This window comes from Prionailurus viverrinus, chromosome C1 (assembly GCF_022837055.1).
Source record: "Prionailurus viverrinus isolate Anna chromosome C1, UM_Priviv_1.0, whole genome shotgun sequence".
Classification (NCBI taxonomy): Eukaryota; Metazoa; Chordata; class Mammalia; order Carnivora; family Felidae; genus Prionailurus; species Prionailurus viverrinus.
The window spans coordinates 58,587,474-58,614,823 of NC_062568.1; the positions used below are offsets into that span (position 1 = coordinate 58,587,474).

General features: G+C 37.1%; 2 protein-coding genes across 4 annotated transcripts in view; one reads left to right on the forward strand and one right to left on the reverse strand.

The window, feature by feature from the left end:
• Positions 1 to 5,975, forward strand: part of FASTKD1 (FAST kinase domains 1) — a 48,044-nt gene extending 42,069 nt beyond the window's left edge. For all 3 annotated transcript variants that reach the window (XM_047870762.1, XM_047870763.1, XM_047870764.1), the window contains 3 exons: positions 3,522 to 3,660; positions 4,309 to 4,423; positions 5,644 to 5,975. In XM_047870762.1, coding sequence (XP_047726718.1) covers positions 3,522 to 3,660; positions 4,309 to 4,423; positions 5,644 to 5,739 — 350 coding nt within the window. In that variant the 3' untranslated portion in view covers positions 5,740 to 5,975. The remainder of the gene's footprint in view (positions 1 to 3,521; positions 3,661 to 4,308; positions 4,424 to 5,643) is intronic.
• Positions 5,976 to 9,822: 3,847 nt separating this feature from the next.
• Positions 9,823 to 27,011, reverse strand: KLHL41 (kelch like family member 41). The gene is made up of 6 exons (XM_047873638.1): positions 25,896 to 27,011; positions 21,499 to 21,656; positions 21,247 to 21,354; positions 16,907 to 17,092; positions 15,119 to 15,265; positions 9,823 to 10,069 (listed from the first exon to the last, which is right to left on the reverse strand). Exons 1-6 carry the CDS (start codon positions 27,003 to 27,005, stop codon positions 9,958 to 9,960), a joined length of 1,821 nt encoding a protein of 606 aa, XP_047729594.1. The 5' UTR covers positions 27,006 to 27,011; the 3' UTR covers positions 9,823 to 9,957.
• Between the last annotated feature and the right edge of the window lie 339 nt (positions 27,012 to 27,350).

Below are 27,350 nucleotides of genomic sequence, written 5' to 3' on the forward strand. Positions count from 1 at the left end.
TAACTCCATCTCATAATTTAAAATTATTGAGCACCAGCTTTGTGACAGGCACTGTGACTGGCTCTTCATTCCTGTTACTGCATTTTATTATTTTTGTTAATGTTTCTTTCTGATTAGAGTCACATCTATGTAAAACATTTGGAAAATACAGAAAAGAAAGAAGTAAAAAAAAAATCATGTATTACAAATCATGCATAACATGTAATTAGTACTGAAACCAGGATTACTATATCCCATTGTATTTCCAACTCATGTTTGTACTTCCTGCTATCAAGAGGCTTATTTTTATGTGAAAATGTATATAAATCATTAAAATAAGGTTTAACTGGTAATATTTGTGTATATGGATATGGCATAATTAAGACAGTATAATAGTATGATTAATAACTGTGGATTGGAAGCATTGCTTAGGGTTTTAAAAACCCATATTAAAAATTTTTTTTTAATGTTTATTTATTTTTGAAGGAGAGAGAGACAAAGTGTGAGTGGCGGACAGGCAGAGAGAGAGGAGAAGCAGAACCCGAAACAAGCTCCAGGCTCTGAACTGTCAGCACTGAGTTTGGCACGGGGCTTGAAGTCACCAGCCATGAGATCATGACCTGAGCTAAAGTCGGATGCCCAACCGACTGAGCCACCCCGGCGCCCCCAAAAAAGACACACATTTTTACGAGACCAGTGCTCTAACCCCTGAGCTACGGAGCCTCAAGACACACATTTTTAAAAAAATTACAAAATATATACTTAAAAAACCCAGAAAGTACAGATAACAAAAAAGAATTACCATGTTTAATCATTGTTTACTTTTACTGTGTGTTTTTCTAACTTGTTTAAAACAAAAAAGGGCTTATTCTATATAGTGGTTGTAGCTATGTTTACATATTGTAAATATTTTTCTGTGCCCATAGATATATATTATTTTTAGTGACTTCATACATATTTCATTGAGTGAGTATGTGATGTTTATTTAATCCTTAGATTTTTTTTGAGGATATTTTGTTGGTACATGCAGCTGTCAAACAATGCTGCAGTTTCATACAACAACAGCAATAGCAATTGATATAACTACATATTGTTTCTTACATGTTAGATGCCGTCTTCAATGCTTTATATATAATAAACTTCTTTATTATGCCCTTACTAGATACATAAATTATTCTATTTCATATATTAGGAAATTGAGGCCCAGAGACATTATTGTGTGCCCAAGGTTATATAGTTGGCAAATGGCTGAGCCAGTATTTGACCTAGGCATTATAGCTCCAGAATTCATTCCTTCAATGAGAGAACTATATTTCATGTTTGATACTTAACTTGAAGTTGCTTCAGTGCCTCAGTTTCCCTTATGTATAAAAAGCAGATAACTAAACCTACTCTTTCCTCCTTTTCATTTGTTGTTTCTTTTTTTCATTTCAGTCCTGTTTTTTTTTCTTGGTTTAAATATTTTTACCATTGTTCTTATTACAAAAAAATTTCAAAACAAGTACAAAGATAGAATAGCATGATGAACCTCCACCCAGCATCGACAGTTATCAAAATTCACTTGATCCTTTTCAAGCAAATCAGACATACCATCTTAAAATGTATATCTAAAAAGATGCATAACCACAGTACCATCATGAACACCCCTATAGCCATTCATAATAATTTTTTTTAATTTTTTTTAACGTTTATTTATTTTTGAGACAGAGAGAGACAGAGCATGAAGGGGGGAGGGGCAGAGAGAGAAGGAGACACAGAATCGGAAGCAGGCTCCAGGCTCGAGCCATCAGCCCAGAGCCCGACGCGGGGCTCGAACTCACGGACCGCGAGATCGTGACCTGAGCTGAAGTCAGACGCTTAACCGACTGCGCCACCCAGGCGCCCCCATAATAATTTTTTAAATGTTTATTTTTGGGGAGCCTGGGTGGCTCAGTGGTTCCTGGGATCAAGCCCCCCAGGTCGAACTCTGTGCTGACAGCAAATGCCTGCCTGGGATTCTCCCTCTCCCTCTCTCTGCCTGTCCTCTGCTCATTTCCTCTCTCTCTCTCTGTCTCTCTCTCTCTCTCTCTCATAAGTAAGTAAACTTAAAAAAATATGTGTTTATTTTTGACAGAGTGCATACGTGAGAGCTTGGGCGGGGCAGAGAGAGAGAACAGGATCCGAAGTGGGCTCTGCTGACAGCAGAGAGCCGGATCACAGGGCTGGAACTCAGGAACTGTGAGATCATGACCTGTCCAAACGAAGGTTGGACCATGACCAAATGAAGTTGGACGTTTAACCAACTGAGCCATCCAGGCGCCCCAATAATTTCTTAATATCACATAGCTTGTCAATGTTTGAATGTCTCAATTGTCTTTTGTATGTTTTATTTTACTGTTTATTTTTTGAAATTGGAATCCAAACATTACATTTTTAAGTTCTACTTTTCTCTTTTCCCCTTACAATTTATTTATTGAAAGAAAATTTTTTTCACTATCTAGACTTTTCCAGTTGCAACCCTGTTGTATCATTCAACATGCTCCTGCATCCCTTGTTTTCCTGTAAGCCAGTCCTTAGGTCTAGGGGCTTGATTAGATTCAGGCTAGATTCCTGTCATTTATTTATTTTGCCCACACTATTTCATAAGTGGTATGAACTTGTTAGTGCATCATATGAGAAGACACACTATGCTGCTTGTCTTATTTTTATTATATTAAAGACTCATCAGCTTATCTATTAGAAAGTTCTATCAGTTTTTCACCTACAGATTTTATTAGCCATTAAAATTATTGTCTAAATCCATCATTCGTTAGGGGTGGTAAAGTAGTGATATTCTGTATCATTTCTTCTGCATTAGCTGGATTTTGTCTAAAAAGAACTTACCCATATCAACTATTTAGTTACTCTCATGTACAGTTCCTGCAGGAAAGACAGGATACATGTTTGAAACTTTCCTTCAGATGAGTGGGTTTAGCTTTCTCCAAATGTTACCAGGAGATTTAAGAGGATTAAAATAAAACTTAATGTGATTTGGCCTGTACCAGTGCTAAATATAACTCCATGCTAAATCTAGTTTAGTAATACTTGTTGGTTGATTTTTATTGATTGATTTTCAAAGACAGGTGCCATTGGACCAGATCTTATAAAACAAGTTGGGTAATTAGGGAGGTACATCATTCTTTGTGTCTATAGATATGTATGTCTCTATATATGTATATACATGTTTAAAATATATCTTTAGGGCGCCTGAGTGGCTCAGTCGTTTAGGTGGCTAACTCTTGATTTCGTCTCAGGTTATGATCTTACAGTTTGTGAGTTTGAGCCCTGCATCAGGCTCTGCACTCACAGCGCGGAGCCTGCTTCGGATCCTCTGTCTCCCTCTCTCTGCCCTTTCCTCACACTCGCTCGCTCTCTCTCTCTCTCCCTCCCCCTCTCTTTCTCACTCTCTGTCTCTCTCTCAAAAATAAATGTTAAAAAATTTTTTAAGTAAATAAAATATATCTTTAAACCTATACCTGTAGGAATTTACTTAATTCATACTGTTGATTCCTGTACTTCCTTAGATTTTGAGTGTATCTTAGATAAAAGAAAAAAACCTCTTCCATATGGAAGCAATAATATAACTTTGGGAAAACTACCAGAAATGCACTGGGAATCAAATACCCAAATAACTGGATCAACACTGCCACCAGGAGCTGAAAGGTATCTTATTTCTTTGTTTCAGATTGTGTTAATTAAACGTTAAATTTGGCATAACTTAATGAACTCTGTTAACAAGGATTAATTGTAGGAGTGTCTGCTGCTCATATCATCTTTTCCTGTGTCTTTGCTTTTCATGTGTCTTCTGACTTACTGTCTGTCCTTTGCTGTCCAAAGCTTAGCAATCTAACTAAAGTGCTAACCCTCTGATTGTCCTCAGTGGAAGTAAATAGTATCTTCTTTGGAGCTCCCATACATCTCTACTTATCTCATAGCACTTAGCCACTTCCTACACTGCATTACAGTTACTTAATATGTATCACATGTTTTGTTAGACTATAAGCTGTATCTCTTTATGTTTGTGTCCCTCACAGTGCCTTCCATATGGTAGTTGCATAATAAATATATGTTGGACAAGGAAACAAATGAGAAAGCGTGGAAATTTTTACTATAATATGGTGTAAGTTCTAATGAGTAGCCTTATTTGTCCCTAGTTACCAATTTAAGTAGAATAATAACTTAGCATACTCATATATTCATTTGGTTTTTGTTAATTTATGAAGATGTAACTTTGTTCCTGAAACGCTTATAATTACTTAGTTTTTCATTTTGATTTCAGAAGTAAATATATATATTTTTAATCTTGTGTAGGATTGCTTTGGAATTTTTGGATTCAAGAGCTTTTTGTAGAAACATCCCTCACTTAAAGGGGAAATCTGCTATGAAAAAACGACATTTGGAAATTTTGGGGTATCGTGTAATTCAGGTATGAAATACTGATGTAATTCTGCCCCTAAAGAACTCAGAAAACTAGATGTACATGTGTTTTCTTTTTTTAAAAATTGGAGTATAATTAACATACATTTTTATATTCATTTCAGGTATACAACATGATTCAACAATTCTATACATTACTCAGTGCTCACCACAATTAAGTGTAGTGATCATCTGTCCTCAAACATTTTGCAGTCTTCCAGACTAAATTCCCTATGCTCTACTTTTCATCTCCATAATTTATTTATTTTGCAAGTAGAAGTTTGTACCTCTTAATCCCCTTTATCTATTTCACCCTTCCCCTCCACCCATCTCCTCTCTGACAGGTGGTTACCTGTTTGTTCTCTGTATTTAAGAATCTGGTGTTTGGGACTCTTGGGTGGCTCAATTAGTTAAGCGTCTGACTCTTAATTTGGCTCAGGTCATGATCTTACGGTCATGAGACAAAGCCCTGTGTTGGGCTCTGAGCTGTCAGCAGAGATTTTCTCTCTCCCTCTGCCCCTCCCTCACTTGCATGCATGCACACGCATGTGCTCACTCTATCTCTCTCTCTCTCTCTCTCAAAAAAAAAAAAAAAAGAGTCTGGTTTTTTGGTCTCTTTTTTTCTTTGTTCATTTGTTTTGTTTCTTAATCACACAGGAATGAAGTCATAATGGTATTTGTCTTTCTCTGTCTGACTTATTTAACTTAGCATTATACTCTCTAGGTCCATCCAGTATGTGTTCCCTTTTAATGTGACAGTTCTAGAATTACCTTTTTTTTAATATTAAAAAAACAGTTATATTAAAATATCTCCAAAACAGACATTCTCCATGTTTTTTGAATAGGAAATAAAAATCATTTATTTTATTATCTGTAGAAGATCTGTTGGTTTTTATATTTATTTATCTTACGAGAGAGAGAGGCACTGTGGAGATGGGTAGAGATACAAGAGAAAAAGGCTAGTGTGTGTATGTAGGAAAGGTACACAGGAAAAAATGTCCACTGTTGGTATTGTAGGAACAGGAAGGTGAAAGTAGCCGTGAGGCAGAAGGAGGTATCTGGGCTTTATCTGGGAGAAGGACCCACCTGGCTTCTGAAAATGGTTTATGCTTATGTGAGCTAATTTAATAGGCTCCTACAGTTTGGCTTAGTAGTGCTTACAAGTCTTCTCTGATGCTTTTTGTTGTTGCTTTAAAACTTTAAATTCAAACTACGTTGCGTATTTTACAGATCCCTCATTTTGAATGGAACTCTATGGCACTGTCAACAAAGGAAGCTCGGATGGACTACCTGAGAGAATGTATATTTGGAGAAGGCAAATCATGACCGTAGTTTTAAATTAAAATTCGTGATGCTGGTGTGTCACATTTTAACTTATTTTAATTAAGGGGCCTGACTCAACTGAAAAATGATAGTACAGAATTGACTGATTTCAAGGTCAATTGAATACCTATTAAGCAGACATTTTATTTTCTCCAATACTTAATCTTTCTCTACTATCTGGTTGGGAAATTGTATAAAATTCTTAATATAAAAGACTTGTAGCTCTGAAGAAACTTGAATCGTTTACAGTTCATTCTTTGAGGGCCTACTAAGTGTCAGTAACTGTTTTAGGTGCTGGGAATACAGCAGTGCATATTGTGTATCTGCCACAGGTGGCCAGCGAGGTAGGAGGGAAAGTCATAGGTACTAACACTTCCTAGAAGCCAAGTAGAGAAAGCATTTCAAGGAGGGAGAGGTGAGCAGTTGTATCAGATGCTGCCATCAGCTAAAATGAGGACTGGGAAATGACTGTTGAATTTAGCAACATGAAAATCATTGGTAACCTTGAAAAGAGTAGTTTTGGTGAAGTGCTAGGTGTGAAAGCCTGATTGGTTTAAATAGAAAGCAGGAGGAGACAGGATTTTTTTTTTTTTTTTTTTTTAATAAATAAATGGAAGTAAAGAAATGGAGTGGTAGCTGAGGGGGAAAGTGACCAATCTTTTTTTTTTTTTTTTAAATGTTTGTTTTTGAGAGAGAGTGCAAGCGGGGAAGGAGCAGAGAGAGAGGGGGTGTGGGACAGATGATCTGGAGCGGGCTCTGTGTGGACAGCAGAGGGCCTGATGTGGGGCTCGAACTCACAAACCACGAGATCATGACCTGAGCCGAAGTCAGACACTCAACCGACTGAGCCACCCGGGCACCCCAGAAAGAGGACCAAACTTGACCTGGTCTGATCGTATACATGCTGGGGGAATAATGATTTTCTCTTGCCTTACAACACATTTATTTAATAAAATAGTAACTAGGGACCTACTATGGGACGTAATCCCTAGCCCTTCTTCCAAGTGTGGTATATTTGTGCTCAGCAGAAAGCCATGTTGTAACTATCCTCAGGCTACTTGGTGTAAGTGCAGGTAATTAGCATTTGAAGCTTGCTATCTTCTGACTTCATGACCTTCTAAATTCATTCTGTCCCAAAATAAGTTGGTAGCCAGAATGCCTTGAGTCTTAAGCATAGCTATAAAACATGTGTCCTGGGGCACCTGGTGGCTCAGTCGGTTGAGCGTTCAGCTTCCGATCAGGTCATGGTCTTGTGGTTCATGGGTTTGAGCCCCATATTGGGCTCTCTCCTGTAAGCGCAGGGCCTGCTCTGGATCCTGTGCCCTTCTCTCTCTGCCCCTCCTCAACCCGCTCACTCTTTCTCCCAAAAATAAACATTTAAAAAAAAGCAAAACCAAACATGTGTCCTGCATGGATTTTGGTGTGTTGATATTTGATTTAGGTTTAGTTGAAGCACTTGTTTAAAATATTATTACTTTGCATGGTGTGAAATGCAATACATAACAGTAAGCAAAAAAAAAAAAAAAAAAAAGTAAGCACTTTAAGAATAAAATGATTAGACTGGGGCACCTGGGTGGCTCAGTTGGTTAAGCGTCCAACTTCGGCTCAGGTCATGATCTCACAGTTCGTGAGTTTGAGCCCCATGTGGGGCTCTGTGCTGACAGCTCAGAGCCTGGAGCCTGCTTCGGATTCTCTGTCTCCCTCTCTGTCTCTCTGCCCCTCCCTCACTCATGCTCTGTCTCTTTCAAAAATAAATAAAAACGTTAAAAAAATTTTAAAAATGGTTAGACTGAGGAGGATTATAAATTGTTTTCTTTGGATATAAATGAAAACCTAGTTATTGTGTACTTTGAATACAGGGAAATCTTGATTAAATGACCCTGCTGTACCTTTCACTTACTGTTACACGTAATGTGACTTCTAGTGTACCACATCTCGTACTCTCCTTCCTCTAGGCTGCCCTACCCAAATGGTTTTATTTATGTATATATTCTTACATATTTTTGTTTGATGATCTTTCTATTTAAATAACTGGAGTTGTTATAAACAAAACATTCTTTTTTTTAAAGCATTCTTTTTTCATTGAGATATAATTCATATACCATAAAATTCACCCTTTTTAAGTATACAATGCAGTGGTTTTCTAGAGTATTCACAAGTTTGTGCAACCATTACCACTATTTAATTCCAGAACATTTCCATCATCCCAAAGCATTATTTTTACAATGTAATATCATGTCTGTGTCAGTCTGCACTCTCTCCCCAACACGGGGCTTGAACTCACAACCTTGAGATCAAGACCTGAACTGAGATCAAGAGCTGGACGCTTAACCAACTGAGCCACCCAGGCATCCCTGTCTTGCTTTTATAGTAAGCACTTCCTCTTACAGTTTTATCACTCAGGTTTGCATCTCTAGACACCATAATTTGCCTCCCCACAACCTTTTAAATGTGTCTTAATCTAGAAGTATCTCACACCATCCCTTTCTCTTCGAAACAGTTTATCTGCTGAACAATCTGTAGAATTTCCCACCTTCAGGATTTGTTGATTATATAATCCTGGATAGTTTAGAATAGTTTCTGTCAATACAGAAAAGTAGCCAGATTCCACTTCAAAGATCCAAAATAAAACTGATTTTTATTGGATATGTTTCCATATTTATGGTAGAGACAATAAAACTGTATGAACACTCATCTGTTCTTTATGAAATTGCTTGACAAATAATAATGGAATACTCCAAATTAGTTCCAAGTCAGATTTCTCAGAAAGCGACATGTGTGAGGCTAGAAGTCGAACATGTCTGCAAAAGCATGTGAAACCCACGAACGACGATTACTTGGTGACTTGCACAGAGTTGAATGTGATGGCTGTGGACACACTGAAGAGCCAGCCTAGTGCATATACTAACAACAAACAGCTTGAGTATAGGGTTTCACATCCTAGAAAACGCAATAATACAGTCATCTTTCTGTTTTTGTTTTTGTTTTTTCTTTTAAAAGTTTGTGAGAGAGGGAAAGCATGCACATGCACCTGAGCAGGGACCAAGAAGAGAGAGAATCCCAGGCAGGCTTTGTGCTATTAGTGCAGAGCCCCATGTGAGGCGTGATCTCATGAACTGTGAGATCATGACCTGAGTGGAAATCAAGAATTGGACACTTAACTGACTGAGCTGCCCAGGCACCCCAGTCACCTTTCTATCAGAAATTTGCAAATAGGTAGCTCTTTCATGGAATATATAGATAAAACTTAAACCGACAAATACACAAATATACACCTCACTGGCCCCAACTTCTGCCCAGCAATTAAAGAATCAGTTCATTTCCTAAGGACAGTCCCCAACCCTCCTATCACAGACACTGTAGTTAATGGTTTGAAGACTGGTTTACTGGTTTTAACTAAATTTTTTTGAAAAGTTTATTTATTTATTTTGAGAGAGAGAGAGAGCAGGAGGGGCAGAGAGAGAACCCCAAACAGGCTCTGCACTGTCAGCACAGAGCCCAATGCGGGGCTGGAACTCAGGAACTGTGAGATCATGACCTAAGCTGAAACCAAAAGTTGGACGCCTAACCGACTGAGTCACCCAGGTACCCCCCCAAAAAAATTAAATTTGATTTAAATCATAAACAATATACTAGTGTCACAAAAGGAATGGAGAAAAAAAGACCACTTAAAATTGACTACTTAGAGGTTTTTTCCCCTTCAAATGAAACCCATTTATTATACTTTTTAAATAGCATTTCCAAAGTTTTCTCATGGTATGTAATCTTTAATATAATGCATAGAATCTTGTCATATCTTGAAGCACGAGGGAAAGTTTTTGACATTTTAAACATTAAAAAATGTAGATATACATGTTTCATTCTCCAATTTCATTTATAATAGAAAATGAGTGTAAAGTTACCATAACAATGCAAATGAAAGAATTAGTAAACAACTCAAATTTAGAAAATTTCTTTACAATCGAGTGAGACAGATTAACAAAAGGTATAATCTGTTCAATTTAATACTTAATTTCCTACTAGAAAATGGTTTTAAACAATGATTGTTACATTGAAGATTCAATGACTGAGGTTTTGACACCCACTGCTAACCTCATGGACAGTAATTAGTGAATAATTTCTACATCAATCTCTGTATAGGCTTTTGAAAACAAAATAAATTAAAGCCCTATTATCCAAACAAACCACATTCCATTCTATTGTGTTTTTTCACCTCCCGGTTTATAGTTTAGACAGTTTGAAGAGGTTTAAACGTGTTGCTAGGCAACTAGCTCCTGAAGCATAACGTATTTCCTTCAACATCCCAGCCCATTCTTTTTTATCATCTTCATACCTGATGGAGAAAAAAAAAGTAATCAATAAGCAGTTTTTAAATAGATAGTTCTGTACGTTTCCTTGTATTAAATATACGAATGTGGGTCTTTGAGAAAAACCCATTGGCTCTTAACTAGAGGAGGACACAGCTGACTGGTACAATATCATTTGAATTCCTCCTCAAATATGCTTTCTCTGAGCATATGTCTGAACTACCGCCATGGTATTTAATCCGGATGTTTAGGCAGTTAATTAAGCCTTCTCTGGGAATCAAAGACTGTGCAGAGATGAAGAGTAATAGTTAATCATTCATTCACATTTGGATTGATAAAGATGGCTGGTTGCTATGAGTCAAAGTCAGCAGACTCTACATTAAGAGTAAGAACTGAAAAGTCAGGGACAGCTGGTCACCTTGATTATAATTTCAATCCTTCCCATACAGTGGTACCCACCATGGCAGCTGATGCTAGTGATCACTCCAGAAGAATCCATTCCCTTCTGCTTTATTGTCCTGTGTGAGTACTATTAGAGTTTGCATTTGATGTTAGGTAAGAACTAACATTAGGTTGTTCCCTCAGGGAATATTCACGGCTATAAAGATACAGGAACTTGAATTGCTTTGAAATATGTGTGCCTCTACTCTGCCTGGTGCCTGGAATGCCTTCTCTGCTTGAGGAATTCCTAAACGCTGCCCTCTCTCTGAAGCCTTTTTGTAGCTTTCCCTTCATTTCTCACATTGTCCTTTATATAGTATCTATTAGAGCAGTTACCATTCTATTGAAAATTTTTCCTCATATTTATGTCCTCAACAAGCTCAAAGGTATTTGAGGGCAAATAATATATCTTATTCACCTTAGTATTCTCCCTCCTCCAGAAGCTATTAATACTTGGCACAAAGGAAATACCCCCAAATCATTCTATGATGATGATTTAAAGTAATAATTTTTAAAAGTAGCTCATACTTATGTAAGATATGTCCTATCTGACTTAATTTTAACAATAGTCCAAATTTAATTTTCAAGATTTGTACTGTACACCAAGTGATTTTTACATTGAGAAAAGTAGACAAAAAATATTTTACCACTAATAAAGGGAAGAACTTTGATTATCTATACAAAATTTGGGGCAACAAATTAAAAGAACGGTTTTAAGTGACTTAAAGAAAAAGTGACCACATTTAAACAATATCAGGTTAAATGAGGCTTAAAAGCATTTGCTTCCTGACAGTTATGTATTTTCTATTTTTATTTATTTTTAATTTTTAAAAATTTAATGTTTATTTATTTTGAGAGAGAGAGAGACAGAGTGCAAGCAGGGCAAGGGCAGAGAGAGGGAGACACAGAATCTGAAGCAGGCTCCAGGCTGTGAGCCGTCAGCACAGGGCCTGACGCGGGGCTCAAACTCACAGCTGTGAGATCGTGACCTGAGCAGAAGTCGGATGCTCAACCGACTGAACCACCCAGGTGCCCCAGTGACAGTTATATTTTTACTTTCAGCTTGGTCAATCCTAAATAATGGAAAGATTTCAGCAAAAAATACGAGAATGGAAGGTTTTTGGGTTTTTTTTTTACATATCACACTAAAAGGGTCTATATGTTTAGAATGTGGTATACCCATAGTTCTCATCTCTGCAAATGTGAGTAGAGATTCACCAGGAAGTTGAGGACAAGTGGGCAGCCACCTTTCTGGAAGATCAGTGGCTCTCAACTTTTTTTTTCTCTTTAATGTTTCAAGTTTTTATTTAAATTCTAGTTAGGTAACATACAGTGTAATATTAGTTTCAGGAGTAGAATTTAAGTGGCCGTCAACTTCAGTGCACATCTGAGTCACCTGGAGGTCTTGCTAGAACACAGATGGCTGGACCCCCCAATCCCAGAGTTTCAGATCTGAGGTAAGGCCTGAGAATGTGCATATTTAACAAGTACACAGGTGGTGCTGATGCTGCCTTGGAAACCACAGCAGATCACTGGTTCTCAAACTTGACTTGCACATTTGGAACCACTAGAGACATTAAAAATACTGATGCCTGGGTCCTACCCCCAGAGACTGATTTAACTGGTATGGAGTATGGCCTGGGCAAGAACATTTTTTAAAGTTCCTGACGTGATTCTAATATGCAGCAAGAGTTGAGAATTATTGCTCTAGATTTTATCACCCAAGTGGAAAACACCAGTACCTAAATTTAAAATTTTACAGCCAAGCAGACAGTGATGAATGCATTCTTGCCTTTCCCCAATCTGGCGGTTCCCAAACTTGTCTGCATATTAGAATCATCCAGGGGTCTTTTGAAAGTTTAAAAGCCCAGACCATACTCTAGAAAATGAAATCATAGTCCATAGAGGTAGGAAAGAGGTGTCAGTACTTTTTGAAGCTCCCTACGTGATTCCAGTGAGCAAGCAACTTTGGGAACCACTGTCCTAATTGCAAAATCAAACATAATCAGAGAGGATGCTTCTTTCAGGCTCCCCTCAGCAATGTAAGGGCTACTTTTAGCAGGAGATGCTCTACTTTGCTGCCTACAACATCCTCCTGCTGAAGCAACTTAGCTTTTGACCACCGTTAGGAATCACAGTGGCTCATGTGGGATTCAGCTGATTGACAGCACCATTCCCTAACATCAGTGTTTTTGACCCTGGCTGCATAGTAGAATCACCTGAGAAGGTTTTGGGACCTCACTGCAGAAATCCTGATTTAATTGGCCTGCGTTAAGGTCCAGGCGCTGGTATATTTTGAAAGCATCCCAGGTGATTTAAAAATTTTTTTCTTTAATGTTTTTATTTATTTTTGAGACAGAGAGAGACAGAGCATGAGCAGGGGAGGGGCAGAGAGAGAGAGGGAGACACAGAATCTGAAGCAGGCTGCAGGCTCTGAGCTGTCAGCAAAGAGCCCGATGCAGGGCTCGAACTCATGGACTGTGAGATCATGACCTGAGCCGAAGTCGGACGCTCAACTGACTGAGCCACCCAGGCACCCCCATCCCAGGTGATTTTAATGTGCAGCCAGGGTTAAGGATCACTGCCTATTCACTCTTTGACCTTATCCCTGTTTTCCAAAAACCCTAACCTTCTCAGCCCTCCATTATTTCATTCTTTTTTTCCCTACTGCTTCCAGACTTTTTCCATCTCAACTTCTCCCTAAGTCTAGCCTCTTTCCTCCCTGGAAATCTCTGGTTTTTGTTCCTCCTCCTCTTTTGGGGTGGGGAAAGATGAGTAATACTTAACTTCCCTTTATAGCTACTTTTTTTCTTGCCTTCTACATAGCTAGTTACTATTACAACAACACAAGGAAATAATGTTTGATGCATAAAATAATTCCTTGGTTAAGCCACCTGTCTTTCAGCCTTTCAGTTCACCAGGGAATAAGGCATGTGGTGGGTCAGGTATAGAAGCAGTAATATCCACTTTCTACTCTTGGCCTTGGCGATATGCCTTCACTGATCGCTCTTCCAAAGCTATCCCTACAAATTTATTTATTTTTATTATTTTTTTAAAAATGAAATTTATTGTCGGGGCGCCTGGGTGGCGCAGTCGGTTAAGCGTCCGACTTCAGCCAGGTCACGATCTCGCGGTCTGTGAGTTCGAGCCCCGCGTCGGGCTCTGGGCTGATGGCTCGGAGCCTGGAGCCTGTTTCCGATTCTGTGTCTCCCTCTCTCTCTGCCCCTCCCCCGTTCATGCTCTGTCTCTCTCTGTCCCAAAAATCAATAAACATTGAAAAAAAAATTAAAAAAAAAATGAAATTTATTGTCAAATGGGTTTCCATACAACACCCAGTGCTCATCCCAACAGGTGCCCTCCTCAATGCCCATCACCCACTTTCCCCTCCCTCCCACCCCCCATCAACCCTCAGTTTATTCTCAGTTTTTAAGAATCTCTTATGGTTTGCCTCCCTCTCTCCCTAAAAATTTAAATGAGTGAGCAAATCACTTGTTAAAATGAAGATACTGATTAAGTTTGGGGTGAGACCTGGGATTATGCATTTCTAAGAAGCTCTCAGGAGATGCCACCACTGGTGGTCCATAGACCATACTTTGAGTACCAAGGTTCCAGACAATCTGGTGACAGACCAAGGAAGAGCATCCATCCTTGAGAGTGGGGGCTGGCCTTCAGCTGAGAGGGAAAGCATGAATTTGGCAGTTTCTGGATGAGTGTATGGTATCAACTCACTAATGCTTACCTCAGGCAACTGAGATCTGCCTCCTATAAATTTTTATCAGCAAGCACAGTGCCTGGGCTGAAGGCAGCAGGTGCCATTTGACAGACACATGTGGTATCCTAGTGGTAACCAGATATCTGCATACTGTATGCCCTGCCCCAACTATGTGGCTCTCCATGACACAACTTACACTTCTGCTCCTAAGACTTCCTGTATGTGCCTTGGTCTCCAGGGGACATTCACTGCATTAGAAACTATGGTAAAATTCACCACCCCCCACACACTGTATAAATACTACATTCATTTCAAGCCTAACTTCAAAATATTCAACTGACTAACCACTGCAAGTGTCATCCTTCGGAGACCTGCCCAGCATCGATCTGAGGGGTAAAATGGATTGCTCCTTTTCACTTGTTTCTTTTTTAAAAAGCTTTTATAACTGAATCTTCAAAAACTCAAAAATGGTTTAAGTTAGAATCAAAGTAGAATTAATGAATTTGTGGAAAACTCAAGAAGTTAACTACATATTTCTTCAGAACTCTTAGGATATAAAGTACCCTCTGGTAGAAAGGTTTGGAAGCAGCCCTCACTCTACTGGATGCCTAGTGTAGTACACTTTCAGAGCAGAGTAGAGCTTTATTAAAGAATCAACAGTCCGAATCTCATTTTACTGATTAAGAAAAAGGCCTAGATAAGTTCTTTCCCAAGCACACAGCTAATTAGAAGCAGTACTTGATCATCAAGTAAGTGGCACGTGCAAAAGTTCAATTAGGTTTGAAAAGTGTTTAAGCTACTATCAAGAAGAAGCATACATGTTGGGAAAGTCTGGCTTACTCTTTACTGCAAAATTGCTTTATCGGTTATCAGTTATTTGATTTAATCTTTGGTCCAAAAAATTGGAGTCAAAAAAACTTACTTCCATATGTCATTGACTTCAGTGGGTGCAAACTCTTTAGACTCCAGTTGAATCATGGCAAAGCCCCCGATGGCATACAGGGATCCAGCCAGGCTGACCAAACTGATGGAGCTTCTTTCTTGGGGAAATTCAGTCATTACTTCCCATCTAGGAATTATTGAAAATACAGTCAGTGTAAAACCTAAGGAAATGCCAAATTTATTTACTGAACAATTATGTGAAATAATTTAAAAATTCAAGTTAGCATACACATCTAAAATTAGAAGATTAAGTTTTTCTACTGAAAAATAGCTAAATATTTCTTTATTTGAAAGATGTAACCAGATTAAATATAAAGCCCTCAATATGTCAATCTTGGACTATTTCACCTTCATCAATTAGCGTGTTCAGCAATGGTTATCAAAATGTGTGCCATAAACTGGGGGGTTGGTGCACTTCTAGGGCTCCTGAGTCTTACTGTGCTGGATTTCATTTGAATGGCAATACAAGTTTTTAAAAAGCCGGGTTTCCATCATTTCTCGAGAAATCTCTAAATCCTTTGCAGTCAAGGCATGTAATTAACCTAGTTGAGAAACTAGAGTTAGTAATTTTCTTTTTAATGACTTCATCTTTTTAAATAAAGGATTTAAGGGAACTTTTTAATGTTTAAAGCCATATGAAATAGGACAACTAATGATAAAATTAATAAAATCAGTTGGAGGTATCAAGAGTCTAGAATGAGTTAGTCATTTTGGCAACTCTCTATTCTATTTCTCTGTCGTTAAAAGTGGACCTTTCTCTAAACATATTATTTGTTTTTCTAACTATAAAAATAGCACATATACATTATAGACAACCTGGAAATACAAAAAGGTATAGAAGAAAACAAATACCACCATGATCATACCCTCCAGACATAATCATAAGCAACATTTTAGTGTAATTTTGTTTTTTTCAAAAAGCATACAGATTTATAAATATAAATGTCTATACATACACATGAAAAAGCTATGAACATAGAGTGTTTATAGTTCTGTGCACTGCTTCTTTAACTTCTTATGAGTGTTTACCTATATGATAGTTTTCAAAAACACGATTTTTAATGATCGTTTAAATCCATAAAAGTTCCTTGGTGATTTTCAGATACTAAAGTGTATTTTGTAATCAGGCATACATGGTTCCTTAAAAAAGTAATGACAGTGCTCTGATTTTTCTTCATTGCTAAACTAGGAGTGTAAAAACTATGTATTTATCTAGATGAGTGAACTCAAAAATTTGAAAAAGACTAATTTTACATAAACGATATCTGTCAAATGTCTTTTCATATTAACTTTAAGCCAATAAAAGCTTATAAGTGAAAATTTTAAGAAATTATAAAGAGTATAAAAGAATTAACCATTTGAAGCATTCATGCTTTACAAATATCATAAGCCAAGTGGAGGTCTTTTCATTCCACACATTTCAAATCAAAACACCATATGGAAACATGTATATTCACCCACATGTATATAATTATTCAGAAGTATTACCTTTGCACGACTAAATTCATAACGTTAAGTTAATAACAAATAAGGACAAATTGAACACTCCAACATTAACTTGAGAACTATGTGTTCCAAATTGCAAACACACGTAATGCATCAAAATGTTAGGCTTTTCACACCCAATAACAGAAGGAACCCACATACTTCATCTTAATCCTTGCCTCCCTGCCCTCCTCTCCCCATGTCCTAATCAGAAAGCTTCATTTTCATCCAAAGTTAAAAAAGTAGAATGATTCATATGCTTTGGTAAGATACAGCAACTCACTTATTGGTTATGAGGTCAAAAGCTTCTACTGAAGCTGAAAGGCCATCTTCGGTGACGCCTCCTGCAATCACAATCTTGCCCTTATGTATGGCCACCCCAAACATGGAACGAGGGATTTTCATTGGAGCCACATCTTTCCAGTCTCCTTTTTTTGGGTTGTAGATAAACACTCTGTTTGTACACTTTCTGTAAACATAAAAGACAACAAAATGGTCCTTTTAGAACCTTCCTTTCTGAAAGAAGCAATTTCACTAATCGTTTAACATTGCTTCCCATCTCAGATACATAAAGCAGAATTAGAAAAACTCACAAGTATTCTGAATCTGAGCCTATGACACAAGTGAAGGACAATTGCCAATGTGGGCACTAAAACTATTTTATAACTTAAATATACTACTGGATGGTAGAGTACCTTTCCTTTCGGCAATCGCCCAGAGTGGATTTTAATCCTATCTGCTGCTAAATTCAACAGAAGACACAGATAGAGTTGAAAAAAAAATCATAGACCCTTTTTGTGCCAAGTAACAAAAATGTTAAGTTTATCTTATTGTTTGAATCTCCTAGGAATGACTTAGTTAATTTAAAAAATAATTAGGTATGAAAGTACCTATTTTAAATTTAACTCCATAATATGACGGCTTGTTTCATTTTAGTATACTACTAATACACCAGTGTATTTTAAGAAGTCTGAGGCTATAGATTAGACAACTAGTCGTCTGAATAGATGAGTAAGGAGAGCAGTTTTATTTTTTTTTATTTTTTTTTTAGAAGCATGCCTCAATTCTCTTTAATTTAATAACAAGTAGTAAAAACTTAGAAGCTTGACAAAATCAATCCACTGAGAATCAAAAAAAGAAGTAAAATAGATGAGAAATTGCTTCCAAAGAAATCTCCATACCGAACAATCAGATAATAATATCTGCTCAGGGGGTTGAACATTTTAGCAAGTGCTTTTGAGATGATGATGAGAATTAAAAGTATAATTTACATATGCAGCATTGTTGCAAATCAGTTATATAATTTGTTATAATCATTGCTTATGCTGGTAAAGATGCTTGGTTCTAAGTACTTTGGAAAAAAATAATTTTACTGTAATTTTCAGAAGAAAGTTGAAATGGAAATAATATTATAAATCTTATACCTCAAATTCCTCATTTTAAAAGTCAACCCTTACTAAAAGATAAAGTATGACATACTTAAAGATACATTTACAGATGTTTCATTCAATTAGTATTTACTATTTACTAGTTAATATTTAATATTAATAGTATTTACTATTTATTAAGGGACAGATAATATTCTCAATTCTGGGATTGCAAGATTGAATAAAGCAGACAAAGTCTCTGTTCTTGAGGGATATATATTTAAAAGGAAGTAGGAAGAAAGTAATCAAATAATAATTCACAGGAGAATAATAAAAATAAACTGACTTGATTATGTATTATTTAGAGGTATGCAAGGAACTAAAGTACAGTGGTATGATGGTTGCCTTTTTCAGGTAATCAAAGAATTTTGAAGAGATAGTATTTTAGTCTAAGATTTAGTTATGGGAAATTCAGGTAGCAGAGCTAATGCAAAGGTTTGAGGCCAAAACAAGGCTGATATACTCAAGGAAGAGAAAGGTCAGTGTGGGTGACGTAGAATTTTAGGAGAAAGAATAGAATTAGATGATATAAGAAAGTCCAGGTTTGATAGAGCTTTGTAAGTTGTTTCATTGTGCCTGCAGAAGGTAGCCTTTGGATGGTTTTATTTTTTTTTATTATTATTTTTTTTAATGAAATTTATTGACAAATTGGTTTCCATACAACACCCAGTAGGAGAGCAGTTTTATACGCTAAATGCTACCAGGAAAACCTGTACTCATCTGAATTATTCTTAGTATGTTCCTCAGAGTTCCTTAAGGTTATCCATAATTTACTGATAGGAGTTCAAAATGCTAAATAATAATTCATCAACTGGATATATTTGTGGGCTTTTTTATTTAGTTTTGCTTTTTTAAAGTAAGCTCTACATCCAATGTGGGGCTTGAACTCGCAGCCCCAAGACCGAGGGTCATATGCTGTAGCAGCTGAGCCAACCAGGTGCCCCTGGATATATTTGGTAAAGCAAAAAAGCCAACAAACAACACCCAACGTTTTAGGAGGACAACTTTTTTCCTTAGTGTTATGAAAGACCAGATATTTGGAGTAGAAGCATTTCCTCTAATATTTGACTATGAGTATTATTTTAAAACTTCTTGACAAGGTCATGATACAAAATCATGTTCTTCAAATTCAGTGGTGTTAACTAGTGAGATTTAGTGCTTACTTTTAGATAATGACTCATTTCAAAGTTCTTTGGCATTCATCAAGCAATGCTGTCTTGGTTAATCATACTCTCAAGATTAATATATTCTTACCAACAAGACCTGTATGCTTCTTACTGACATATCAATTTCCTAGTTACTAATACCACTTGAAGGAAACAATTTAAATCATTTGGCAGGGTCACTAGATTTTCAAAGTCAGAACACTGCTTAATACACATTTTCCATCCTATTTACTCAGGAAAAATACCCCAAATAAGATTTTGCACTAAGTTTGTAATATGGCCTTCCTTTAAATTATGGGAATGGCTGGGATTAAGGCAAATATTAAAATATCAGAATATGTTATCTTTGAATATGGATAGACTGTATAAAAACCCATTGTTCTTTTTAAACAATTAGTCATTTATTTTTATTTTATTTTATTTTTAATTGAAGTATAACTGACATACCATATCGTATTAGTTTCAGATGTATATCATAGTGATTTATTTTTATACATTATGAAATGATCCCCCTAGGTAAGTCTAGTTACCATGTGTCACCATACAAAGTTGTTACAATATTATTGACTACATTCCCTGTCCGTATATTACATCCCCATGAGTTATTTTATGATTGGAAATTTGTATCTCTCAATCCCCTTTACCTATCTCACCCGTCCCCAACATCTCCCCGCTCTGGTAACCACCGTTTGTTTCCTATATCAATGAGTCTGTTTCTTTTCTTTCTTTTTTTTTTTTTTTTTTCCGCTTGTTAGGTTCCCATTGCTTTTTAAAATCACATTTCCTGTGCTATTTGTCATTTTAATTTAATAATAACCATTAATTGTTAACTCAGAATATAGAGTTCTTTATTTCTAGCACATTTCCATATTCTACTCTCCTTTCCTGCTTTGCCCTTATAATTCTTAATTCTGGTTCCCTTTCCAGGATTATCTCTATTTATTAAGCAGCTCGGGCAAATGAGGACAAGCCAAATTAGGCAGAGTTTTCAGAGGCAGGACATTAGTTCTCACTATTTAAACTGAAAATCTTCATTTTACCAGACAGGCTCCTGGCTTAACCGACTGACTTTTGGAGCCCTCTGAAGTCACTTCTCCCTTTGAGTAACAAGATCCTTTTCCTAATTACCTATCCCTTGAGAAGTGCCTAGAAATCAAGTTATATGAACCTTCATCCTGTTTTTCTCACAAGAAACTAGGCAGCCGTGGGTGTACCAGATGCAGCTGTTCTGTTTGATCAGTGCCTCTTTGTGACCAGTTGTTGTTAAATATTTTGACTATCAAAATATTTAAATATTCTTACTCTGTCCAGGAGTAAATCAGTGAAACATTGTTTAGGAAATAACTGCTTTCTTTTCTGTCACCAGGCTCCTCAGTTTCAAACTCACCTATCTAAATTCTTTTATGAAGGTAAAGTACAAATCCATGATATTTTAATGCACTATTGGTTTAGCAGTTATATTTTAGATATAACATTAAAGAGGTACACTTAGTTTTTATCTAGTTGTGGCCAAAAGAATAAGAAAGCCCACTGGCTTTAACGTAGTGAAATATAATGAAAAAGACTTGATTATGCTCCTAAATGCTGCTTTTCAACTGTAAGAATGCTTATGAGGGCGGTATCATGCTAGTTCCTAGCAATATGCTGAATATCTACACATTTACTTTAGCAAGTTTTATTTATTTTTTGGTACTTTAGCAACTGTTAACTTTTATACAGTTTCCCTTCAGAAATCATTTATAATATCCTCCAATAGCTTTTCAAAATTTTATTTTGAAACTTTCACTTCCAAAATGTTATAAGTGAGAACCAAGTCTCATTTCAGTATGTAGATTCAGATGAAAGGAGGGAAGAACTCTTGCAATAACAAAATCATTTGGAGGGGCTCCCGGCTGGCTCAGTCAGTGAAGCATGCAACTCTTGATCTCAGGTTTGTGAGTTCAAGCGCCACGTTGGGGGTAGAGTTTACTTAAAAAAATGTTAAAGAAAATCATTTGGATGTAAACCATAAGGAGATTTTAGGTACTTACTTGTCATCTGTCTTTCCTCCTAGACAATATATCATCCCCTTATGTGAAATCACACTATGGCCATAGACTTTGATAGGCAGTTTTTTAACTTCATTCCATTTTGCAGTCCTGAAATGACAAGATGGTAGAATTTCTATGCTTTGAAACACGTTTTCTATGCTTTCAGTTAATTCTAGGTTCTAAAGCTATGAATATGTAATGAGCATTCATATACCTGAATGCTTACGAAACAGGAATGTCATGGCAACTTACACGGGATCATAGCATAATACTGAATCCAGCGAAGCCTCTGTTTGAAGGTCTTTGCCTGCAACTACATAGATTTTGTCATCTACCTCTCCCAGACCGAAGAGACACCTGGCTGATGGCAGAGGTGGAAGTCCAACCCACTCGGATGCTATGTTATCAAGCTGAAAGAAAAATATATAAGGAATTGTACAGCTTGTTAGAAAAGAGTTACAGTCGTTCCAAGAAATATGCTATATTCTATGTGTTGTTTACAATACACTGAGATAGTGGGGCGCCTGGGTGGCTCAGCTGGGTAAGCATCTGACTTTTGGTTTTTGCTCAGGTCACTATCTCACAGTTTGTGAAATCAAGCCCTGCATCGGGCTTTGTGCTGACAGCATGGAGCCTGCTTGGGATTCTCTCTCTGCCTCTCTCTCTGTCCCTCCCCTGCTTGTTCTCTCTCTCTCAAAATAAATAAACTTAAAATATATATATATTAAAAAAAAAAAGAATACACTGAGATAATCAAAGATGCTGCAGGTAAAATAAAACTGCAATCCAAAATATCATATTTTACCTCTGGATTACCAAGAAAAATGAGAAATTCTGCTTGGTTTACCAAAATAGCCAAAAGTAACAAAATCTGGAAAAAGAAGAGAACAGAGTCACTAGAGTTTGGTTAGAACTGTGAGGTTTCGGGGCGCCTGGGTGGCTCAGTCGGTTAAGCGGCCGACTTCGGCTCAGGTCATGATCTCGCGGTCCGTGAGTTCGAGCCCTGCGTCGGGCTCTGTGCTGACAGCTCAGAGCCTAGAGCCTGTTTCAGATTCTGTGTCTCCCTCTGTCTCTGACCCTCCCCTGTTCATGCTCTCTCTCTGTCTCAAAAATAAATAAATGTCAAAAAAAAAATTAAAAAAAAAAAAAGAACTGTGAGGTTTCTTGTCAAAGTTTCTTCCCATGTTGTCTTGTTCAGGTTCGAGAAAAGCATCCTAATACTGTTAGCTCCTTGGGGAAAGAGAAGTTGTGACTGTGGGGAGGGTGTATGTGAGTGACCCCCGAATGCTATATTTAACATGCTCCCCAAGCCAGGACAGCTGGACCTGTCGCTCAGTCCACAGACAACTGGGATGTTAGGCAATATCTTTTTTCTTTTCTTCAAAACTGTGTAGGTTTCTCTCTGTTTCGCTTTATTATTTCTGACATAGGCAGGGTTCTGGCTATAACCTCCTAGCTTTTTGCTGGAAGTCATTGGAAAAACCCTCGCCTCTGTCTTTTTTAAAAATTGTATTAGGAAGTAACTTGCTTGTGTTTGCTGCTGCTACTTCTGCAAGCCTCAGACAGCTCTCTAGGTGCCCATGCTCTCGGGTAGGTAATTCTGGTGTGGCAGGTATCAGTTTCAGCGCTTACTATTGGTAATTTTACGTTTTTCCACTTTGCATATTAGGACATGAAGGCATGAGAAAATTGCTTTTTGAAGGAGTGCAGTTACAGATTTGTTGTTCTCTGTAGTGCTACATCTGTGTAGCAGAAGAAGGAATAAACCCCAGAATAACTGGATACCAAGAGTAGGTGCAGATAATAAGGGCTGTGGTCAAGGGAGGGTCTCTGTAGAAGCCTATGTGTATTTCACCTCGTAACTTTGGTTAAAGCAAGTACTAATTAAGACTAGATAAAATGAGCAGTTTAATCCTCACATATGCATTGTTAGGTCTGCATTCACAAATTTTAACATCTAGGTTGTGATCGCTAATTTTTTCATTTTTGGAAAAAAGTCCTTTCATCAAGAAAGTGGTGTGTAGTATAGTAGAAATAGTAACGAACATTTATGAAGTTTGGACTCTGTGACAGGCTGCGTACGGAATGCTTTACACGGGTAATCTCATTCAGTCCTCCAGGATTGCCACTTTTATTATCTCTGTTTTACAGACGAGAAAACTGAGGCACAGAAAGGTTAAATAATTGGTCAAGCACAGAGCTTTTAAGTGATATTCAAAAACAAGCTATATAAATCCACTGTTTCTTAAAACTGGGAACAGCAATTACGATCCCAGACTAAAGAGTTAACTGCCCACACTGTACAGGAGTGTCCACATCACCATCCTCTCCCCAATCAGGGCACTTAGTACAGCAGATGTAACAGTACTGTCTATCAGGCTCTTTTATAGATGATCTGTCAAGCTATTTAACCTGTCTGGCTCCAGTTTCCTCATCCTTAAAATCAGGGTTTGGACCTACATTACTTTAAAATGGGATCCTGTTCAAAGATTTGATGAATCTTTTAATTCTATGAAAAACAAAACAAAACAAACAACCCTCTCTTAGGTAAAAAATTCTCATAATCTATTTATAGTACACAATCAAAGATCATACTACTCCTAACTTAATACATTCTAAACAGACGGGATCAAGCAGAAAAATACAATATAAAACATGAAATTCTCATATATTTTCTTGTGAGTCATAAATAACCCTCCTTACAGTCAGGTGTTTTTATCCTGGCATCTTGTTGCACTATTTGTCCCTTTTAAGAGAAGCAAGTCATGGGCAATGACAGAGAGTTGACCTTTTCAACTTTGTGTAACTGTTTTTGTAGCTATAAAGAACATGGAACAGGTTTCTTGAACCAGAAATGAGAGGCTGTGCCCATAAAAGTAAGAGTAGTCAGTGATCACAAAGAATGAAATTTTGCCATTTGCAACAACATAGATGAAACTAAAGTGTATCATGCTAAGTGAAATAAGTCAGTCAGAGAAAAACACATATCATATTATTTCACTCTTATGTGGAATTTAAGAAACAAAACAGATGAACATTGGGGAAGGGAAGCAAAAATAAGATAAAAACAGAGAGGGAGACAAACCATAAGAGACTCTTAAAGACAGAGAACAAATTGAGGGTCGCTGGAGGGGTGGGGGTGGGGGGATGAGCTTGTTGGGATGAGCACTGGGTGTTATATGTAAGTGATAACTAAATTCTATTCCTGAAATCATTATTACACCATATGTTAACTAACTTGGATTTAAATTAAAAAAAAAAAGTAGTAACAGGATGGAAGAGAATAAAGATAATACTGTTAAGTATTCCTTGATCTACGATTTCTAGATACCTGTGTGTCCATGTGTGTTTTATGCCATTTTTACTTCCTAGATATAATGATTGCCTTTTAAATTCAATTTGGCTTTTCTGAAATTTCACTGATTTTAAAATTAGAGCTTAGGAAATTTTCTGGCATGCATTCAAACACTTAGGATTATAGCTTCTGTTTTATTTTTGTATTTCATAGTTAACATTTTTCAATGGAACTTTGAAAATTAAGAATGATTAACATATATATTACATTTTTCAAGATTAGGAAAACCTGGTTAAAGGTAGTATTTTGTGAAGGCACAGCATGTCACACACTGAGAGCACACAGTGACTGTGGTATGACATTCTACACTTATCTCTGGCCTTTCCAGTTCAAGTGCCCATAAACCTCAGGCCATGAGTAGCTATGATCTAAACAAACTCATCTGAGCTAGCTGTAAGCTACAAAGTAGCTTAAAAATTGGCATTATTAAAGATAAAGGGTAAGCCACTGATTCCTTCATAAACGGATAAAATATAATGTGTTAATAATATGAAACAAACTCACTTCAAACAAACTATAAAGAGTTTAGTTGGGAGTATTTGGTTTCTTGGACACATCTGTGGTTTCACAAAACAGATTAAATTGGAATGATGTTGAAGTACAACTCTGATCCAAATACATGTGGTCACTTGTCATAAATAAAAAATCATCGTAAATAAAAATTTCTAAATATAATTGATGAATTCAAATTAGTGACACCTTTGTAGTTTTTCCCAGAAGGTAACCCAAAGTGTGTAAATTAAGTTACATAAGTTCTCTTCATTTTCAACAAAATTATATTTTAGGCAGTAAACATAAATAACAGATAAAATTCCACCCTTAAGAATTTCAAATCAGTTCAAGAAAACCTGGAAAAAGGCTGAAAATCTGACCAATTATAATTTTTGCAATGTGGAAAGTACTACAGTTTAGAGAAATACATTAACCTACTTAATGGGTTAAAAGTTTCAATTTAGGTTTTACTAACACACTGAGTTTTGAAGGATTATAGTCACCATCAGCTATAAACTTAACACTGTGGCTAAAAGAGTGTAAAGAAAATCTGAGTCATCACTTACACATTAATTAGAACCTCATTCTTCACCAAACCTTTTATTAAATATTAACAAGCAATTAAGTTAACTTATCTAAGTACTTTTGTCAGCTCTGTAAGTAGCAAAGGTGCAAGGGACTGCATAGGACATCCAGTAGAATAAAATGCAAGCAGCCTGAATGATTCACACATCAGGTAACTGGGTAGTAAACAGCAGCCTTTCCTTTACGTCTCTACTTTTAGAAAACCAGCCCTTCTTACCTGGAAGAAGTAGGACTGTAGAGGTTGATCTTTATTTTCTTCATCCACATATAGTCCTCCTACCACATACACCTGATTTTGTTGGGTAACAATGCTAGAATGATTTCGGGGAATCTGCTCAGCCAGTGCAGTGAGGTAGCACTCATTTTCTGTGGGATCATAAGCCACGGCAGCTGTGTCATTCACCAAGAGGATGAGGTCTTTGACAAACATTCCATGCCTGGGAATGTCATTCAGGTAACCAGGAAGTAAATCTTCATCACCAACATCACCGTTCACCTCCCCAGCCCCAGACTTCTCTGCATTTTTGCTAGGTTCTGGGAGTTTACCTGCAAAGGCATCTTTGAGAACTTTGATTTTTTTCTGGAGTTCTGGGTTGCTTTTAATTATATCATCTTTCTCAACGTGATCTTTAAAATATTTTTCTGTCATAAGGCGAAAACGAATACAATCAAACACTTCGCTAAGGTTTTTGACCCTGTTTTCCTTGTCTGTTCGCACCCATTTCATCACCGCCTCAAATACCGCTTCTTCCTTCTCCACATTTAGACTGTCATTTGAAATGACTGATATCAGTTCCTGTGGAGATAGTTGCATAAAGTCTTCTTCCTTACAAATCTGTACAAAACGATCAGACACAAATTCACGGGCAGAGATAGCAAGTCTCGGGCAGTCAAGAAGAAGTCCTAATCTTAAGATGGCTAGACAGTTGCCAGGAGCAAGTCTTTTCTGAAGATAGGAAACACAGACAGTGAACACCGAGGGGATCTGAAAGCGGCTGGCCAAGGCAAAAATATCTTGCACGTTTCCATCGTTGAGATCAATACTGGCAGAGTACAGGTACTTGATGATTAAATCTAGTACAGCAGGATCCACATTATCTAATACTACCTCCTTTTTTTTCCCCTCATCAATTTCAGATAAAAAATACTCACGGAAGTAAGGACTACAAGCTGACAAAATCAATCTGTGGCAAGGAAGACTTTTGTCACCTGCTTTTAGGGTGCAATCGATGAATTTTTTTTCATCCAGGAGATCTTTTAGACCATCCTGAAGAAGGGTGGATTGGTAAAGCCGCAGTTCCTCTGTGAGTTCCCGCTGGGAATCCATTTTGTGAGTAACCTGGGTAAGGAAGGGGACACTGAAGGCCTTAGCTCCTCGCAGCACACAGGTCTAGCTGTAAAAAGGCAGATCAGTGTGCTTTGCCCAGCTTGAAGCCTTTGCAATTTAATCCCACCAGCTAAATATAGATACCCACTCTAACAACGGGAATTTAGGAGAGCTGGTTTGGAAAGAAGAGTTGTTCTTGCAGCTGTTATAGATTGAAGGGAACAACTGGAACTTTTAATCACTAAGGAAACAGCTAAGAAACAGGGGATTTAAATGAAGTAGAAAGCTTTAACATACATAAAGCATTACAGCATATGTCAATAAAGGCATGTTTAAAGAAAATGT

Bases quoted from the DNA above. Each gene is read 5' to 3' on its own strand.
- KLHL41 (XM_047873638.1), bottom strand. From the start codon at position 27,005: ATGGATTCCCAGCGGGAACTCACAGAGGAACTGCGGCTTTACCAATCC. The intron at 21,355-21,498 runs GTAAGTTGCCAT...TTGTCATTTCAG, and splicing joins GTATTATGCTATGATCCCGT to GACTGCAAAATGGAATGAAG. The intron at 17,093-21,246 runs GTAAGTACCTAA...TTATGTTTACAG, and splicing joins GGAGGAAAGACAGATGACAA to AAAGTGTACAAACAGAGTGT.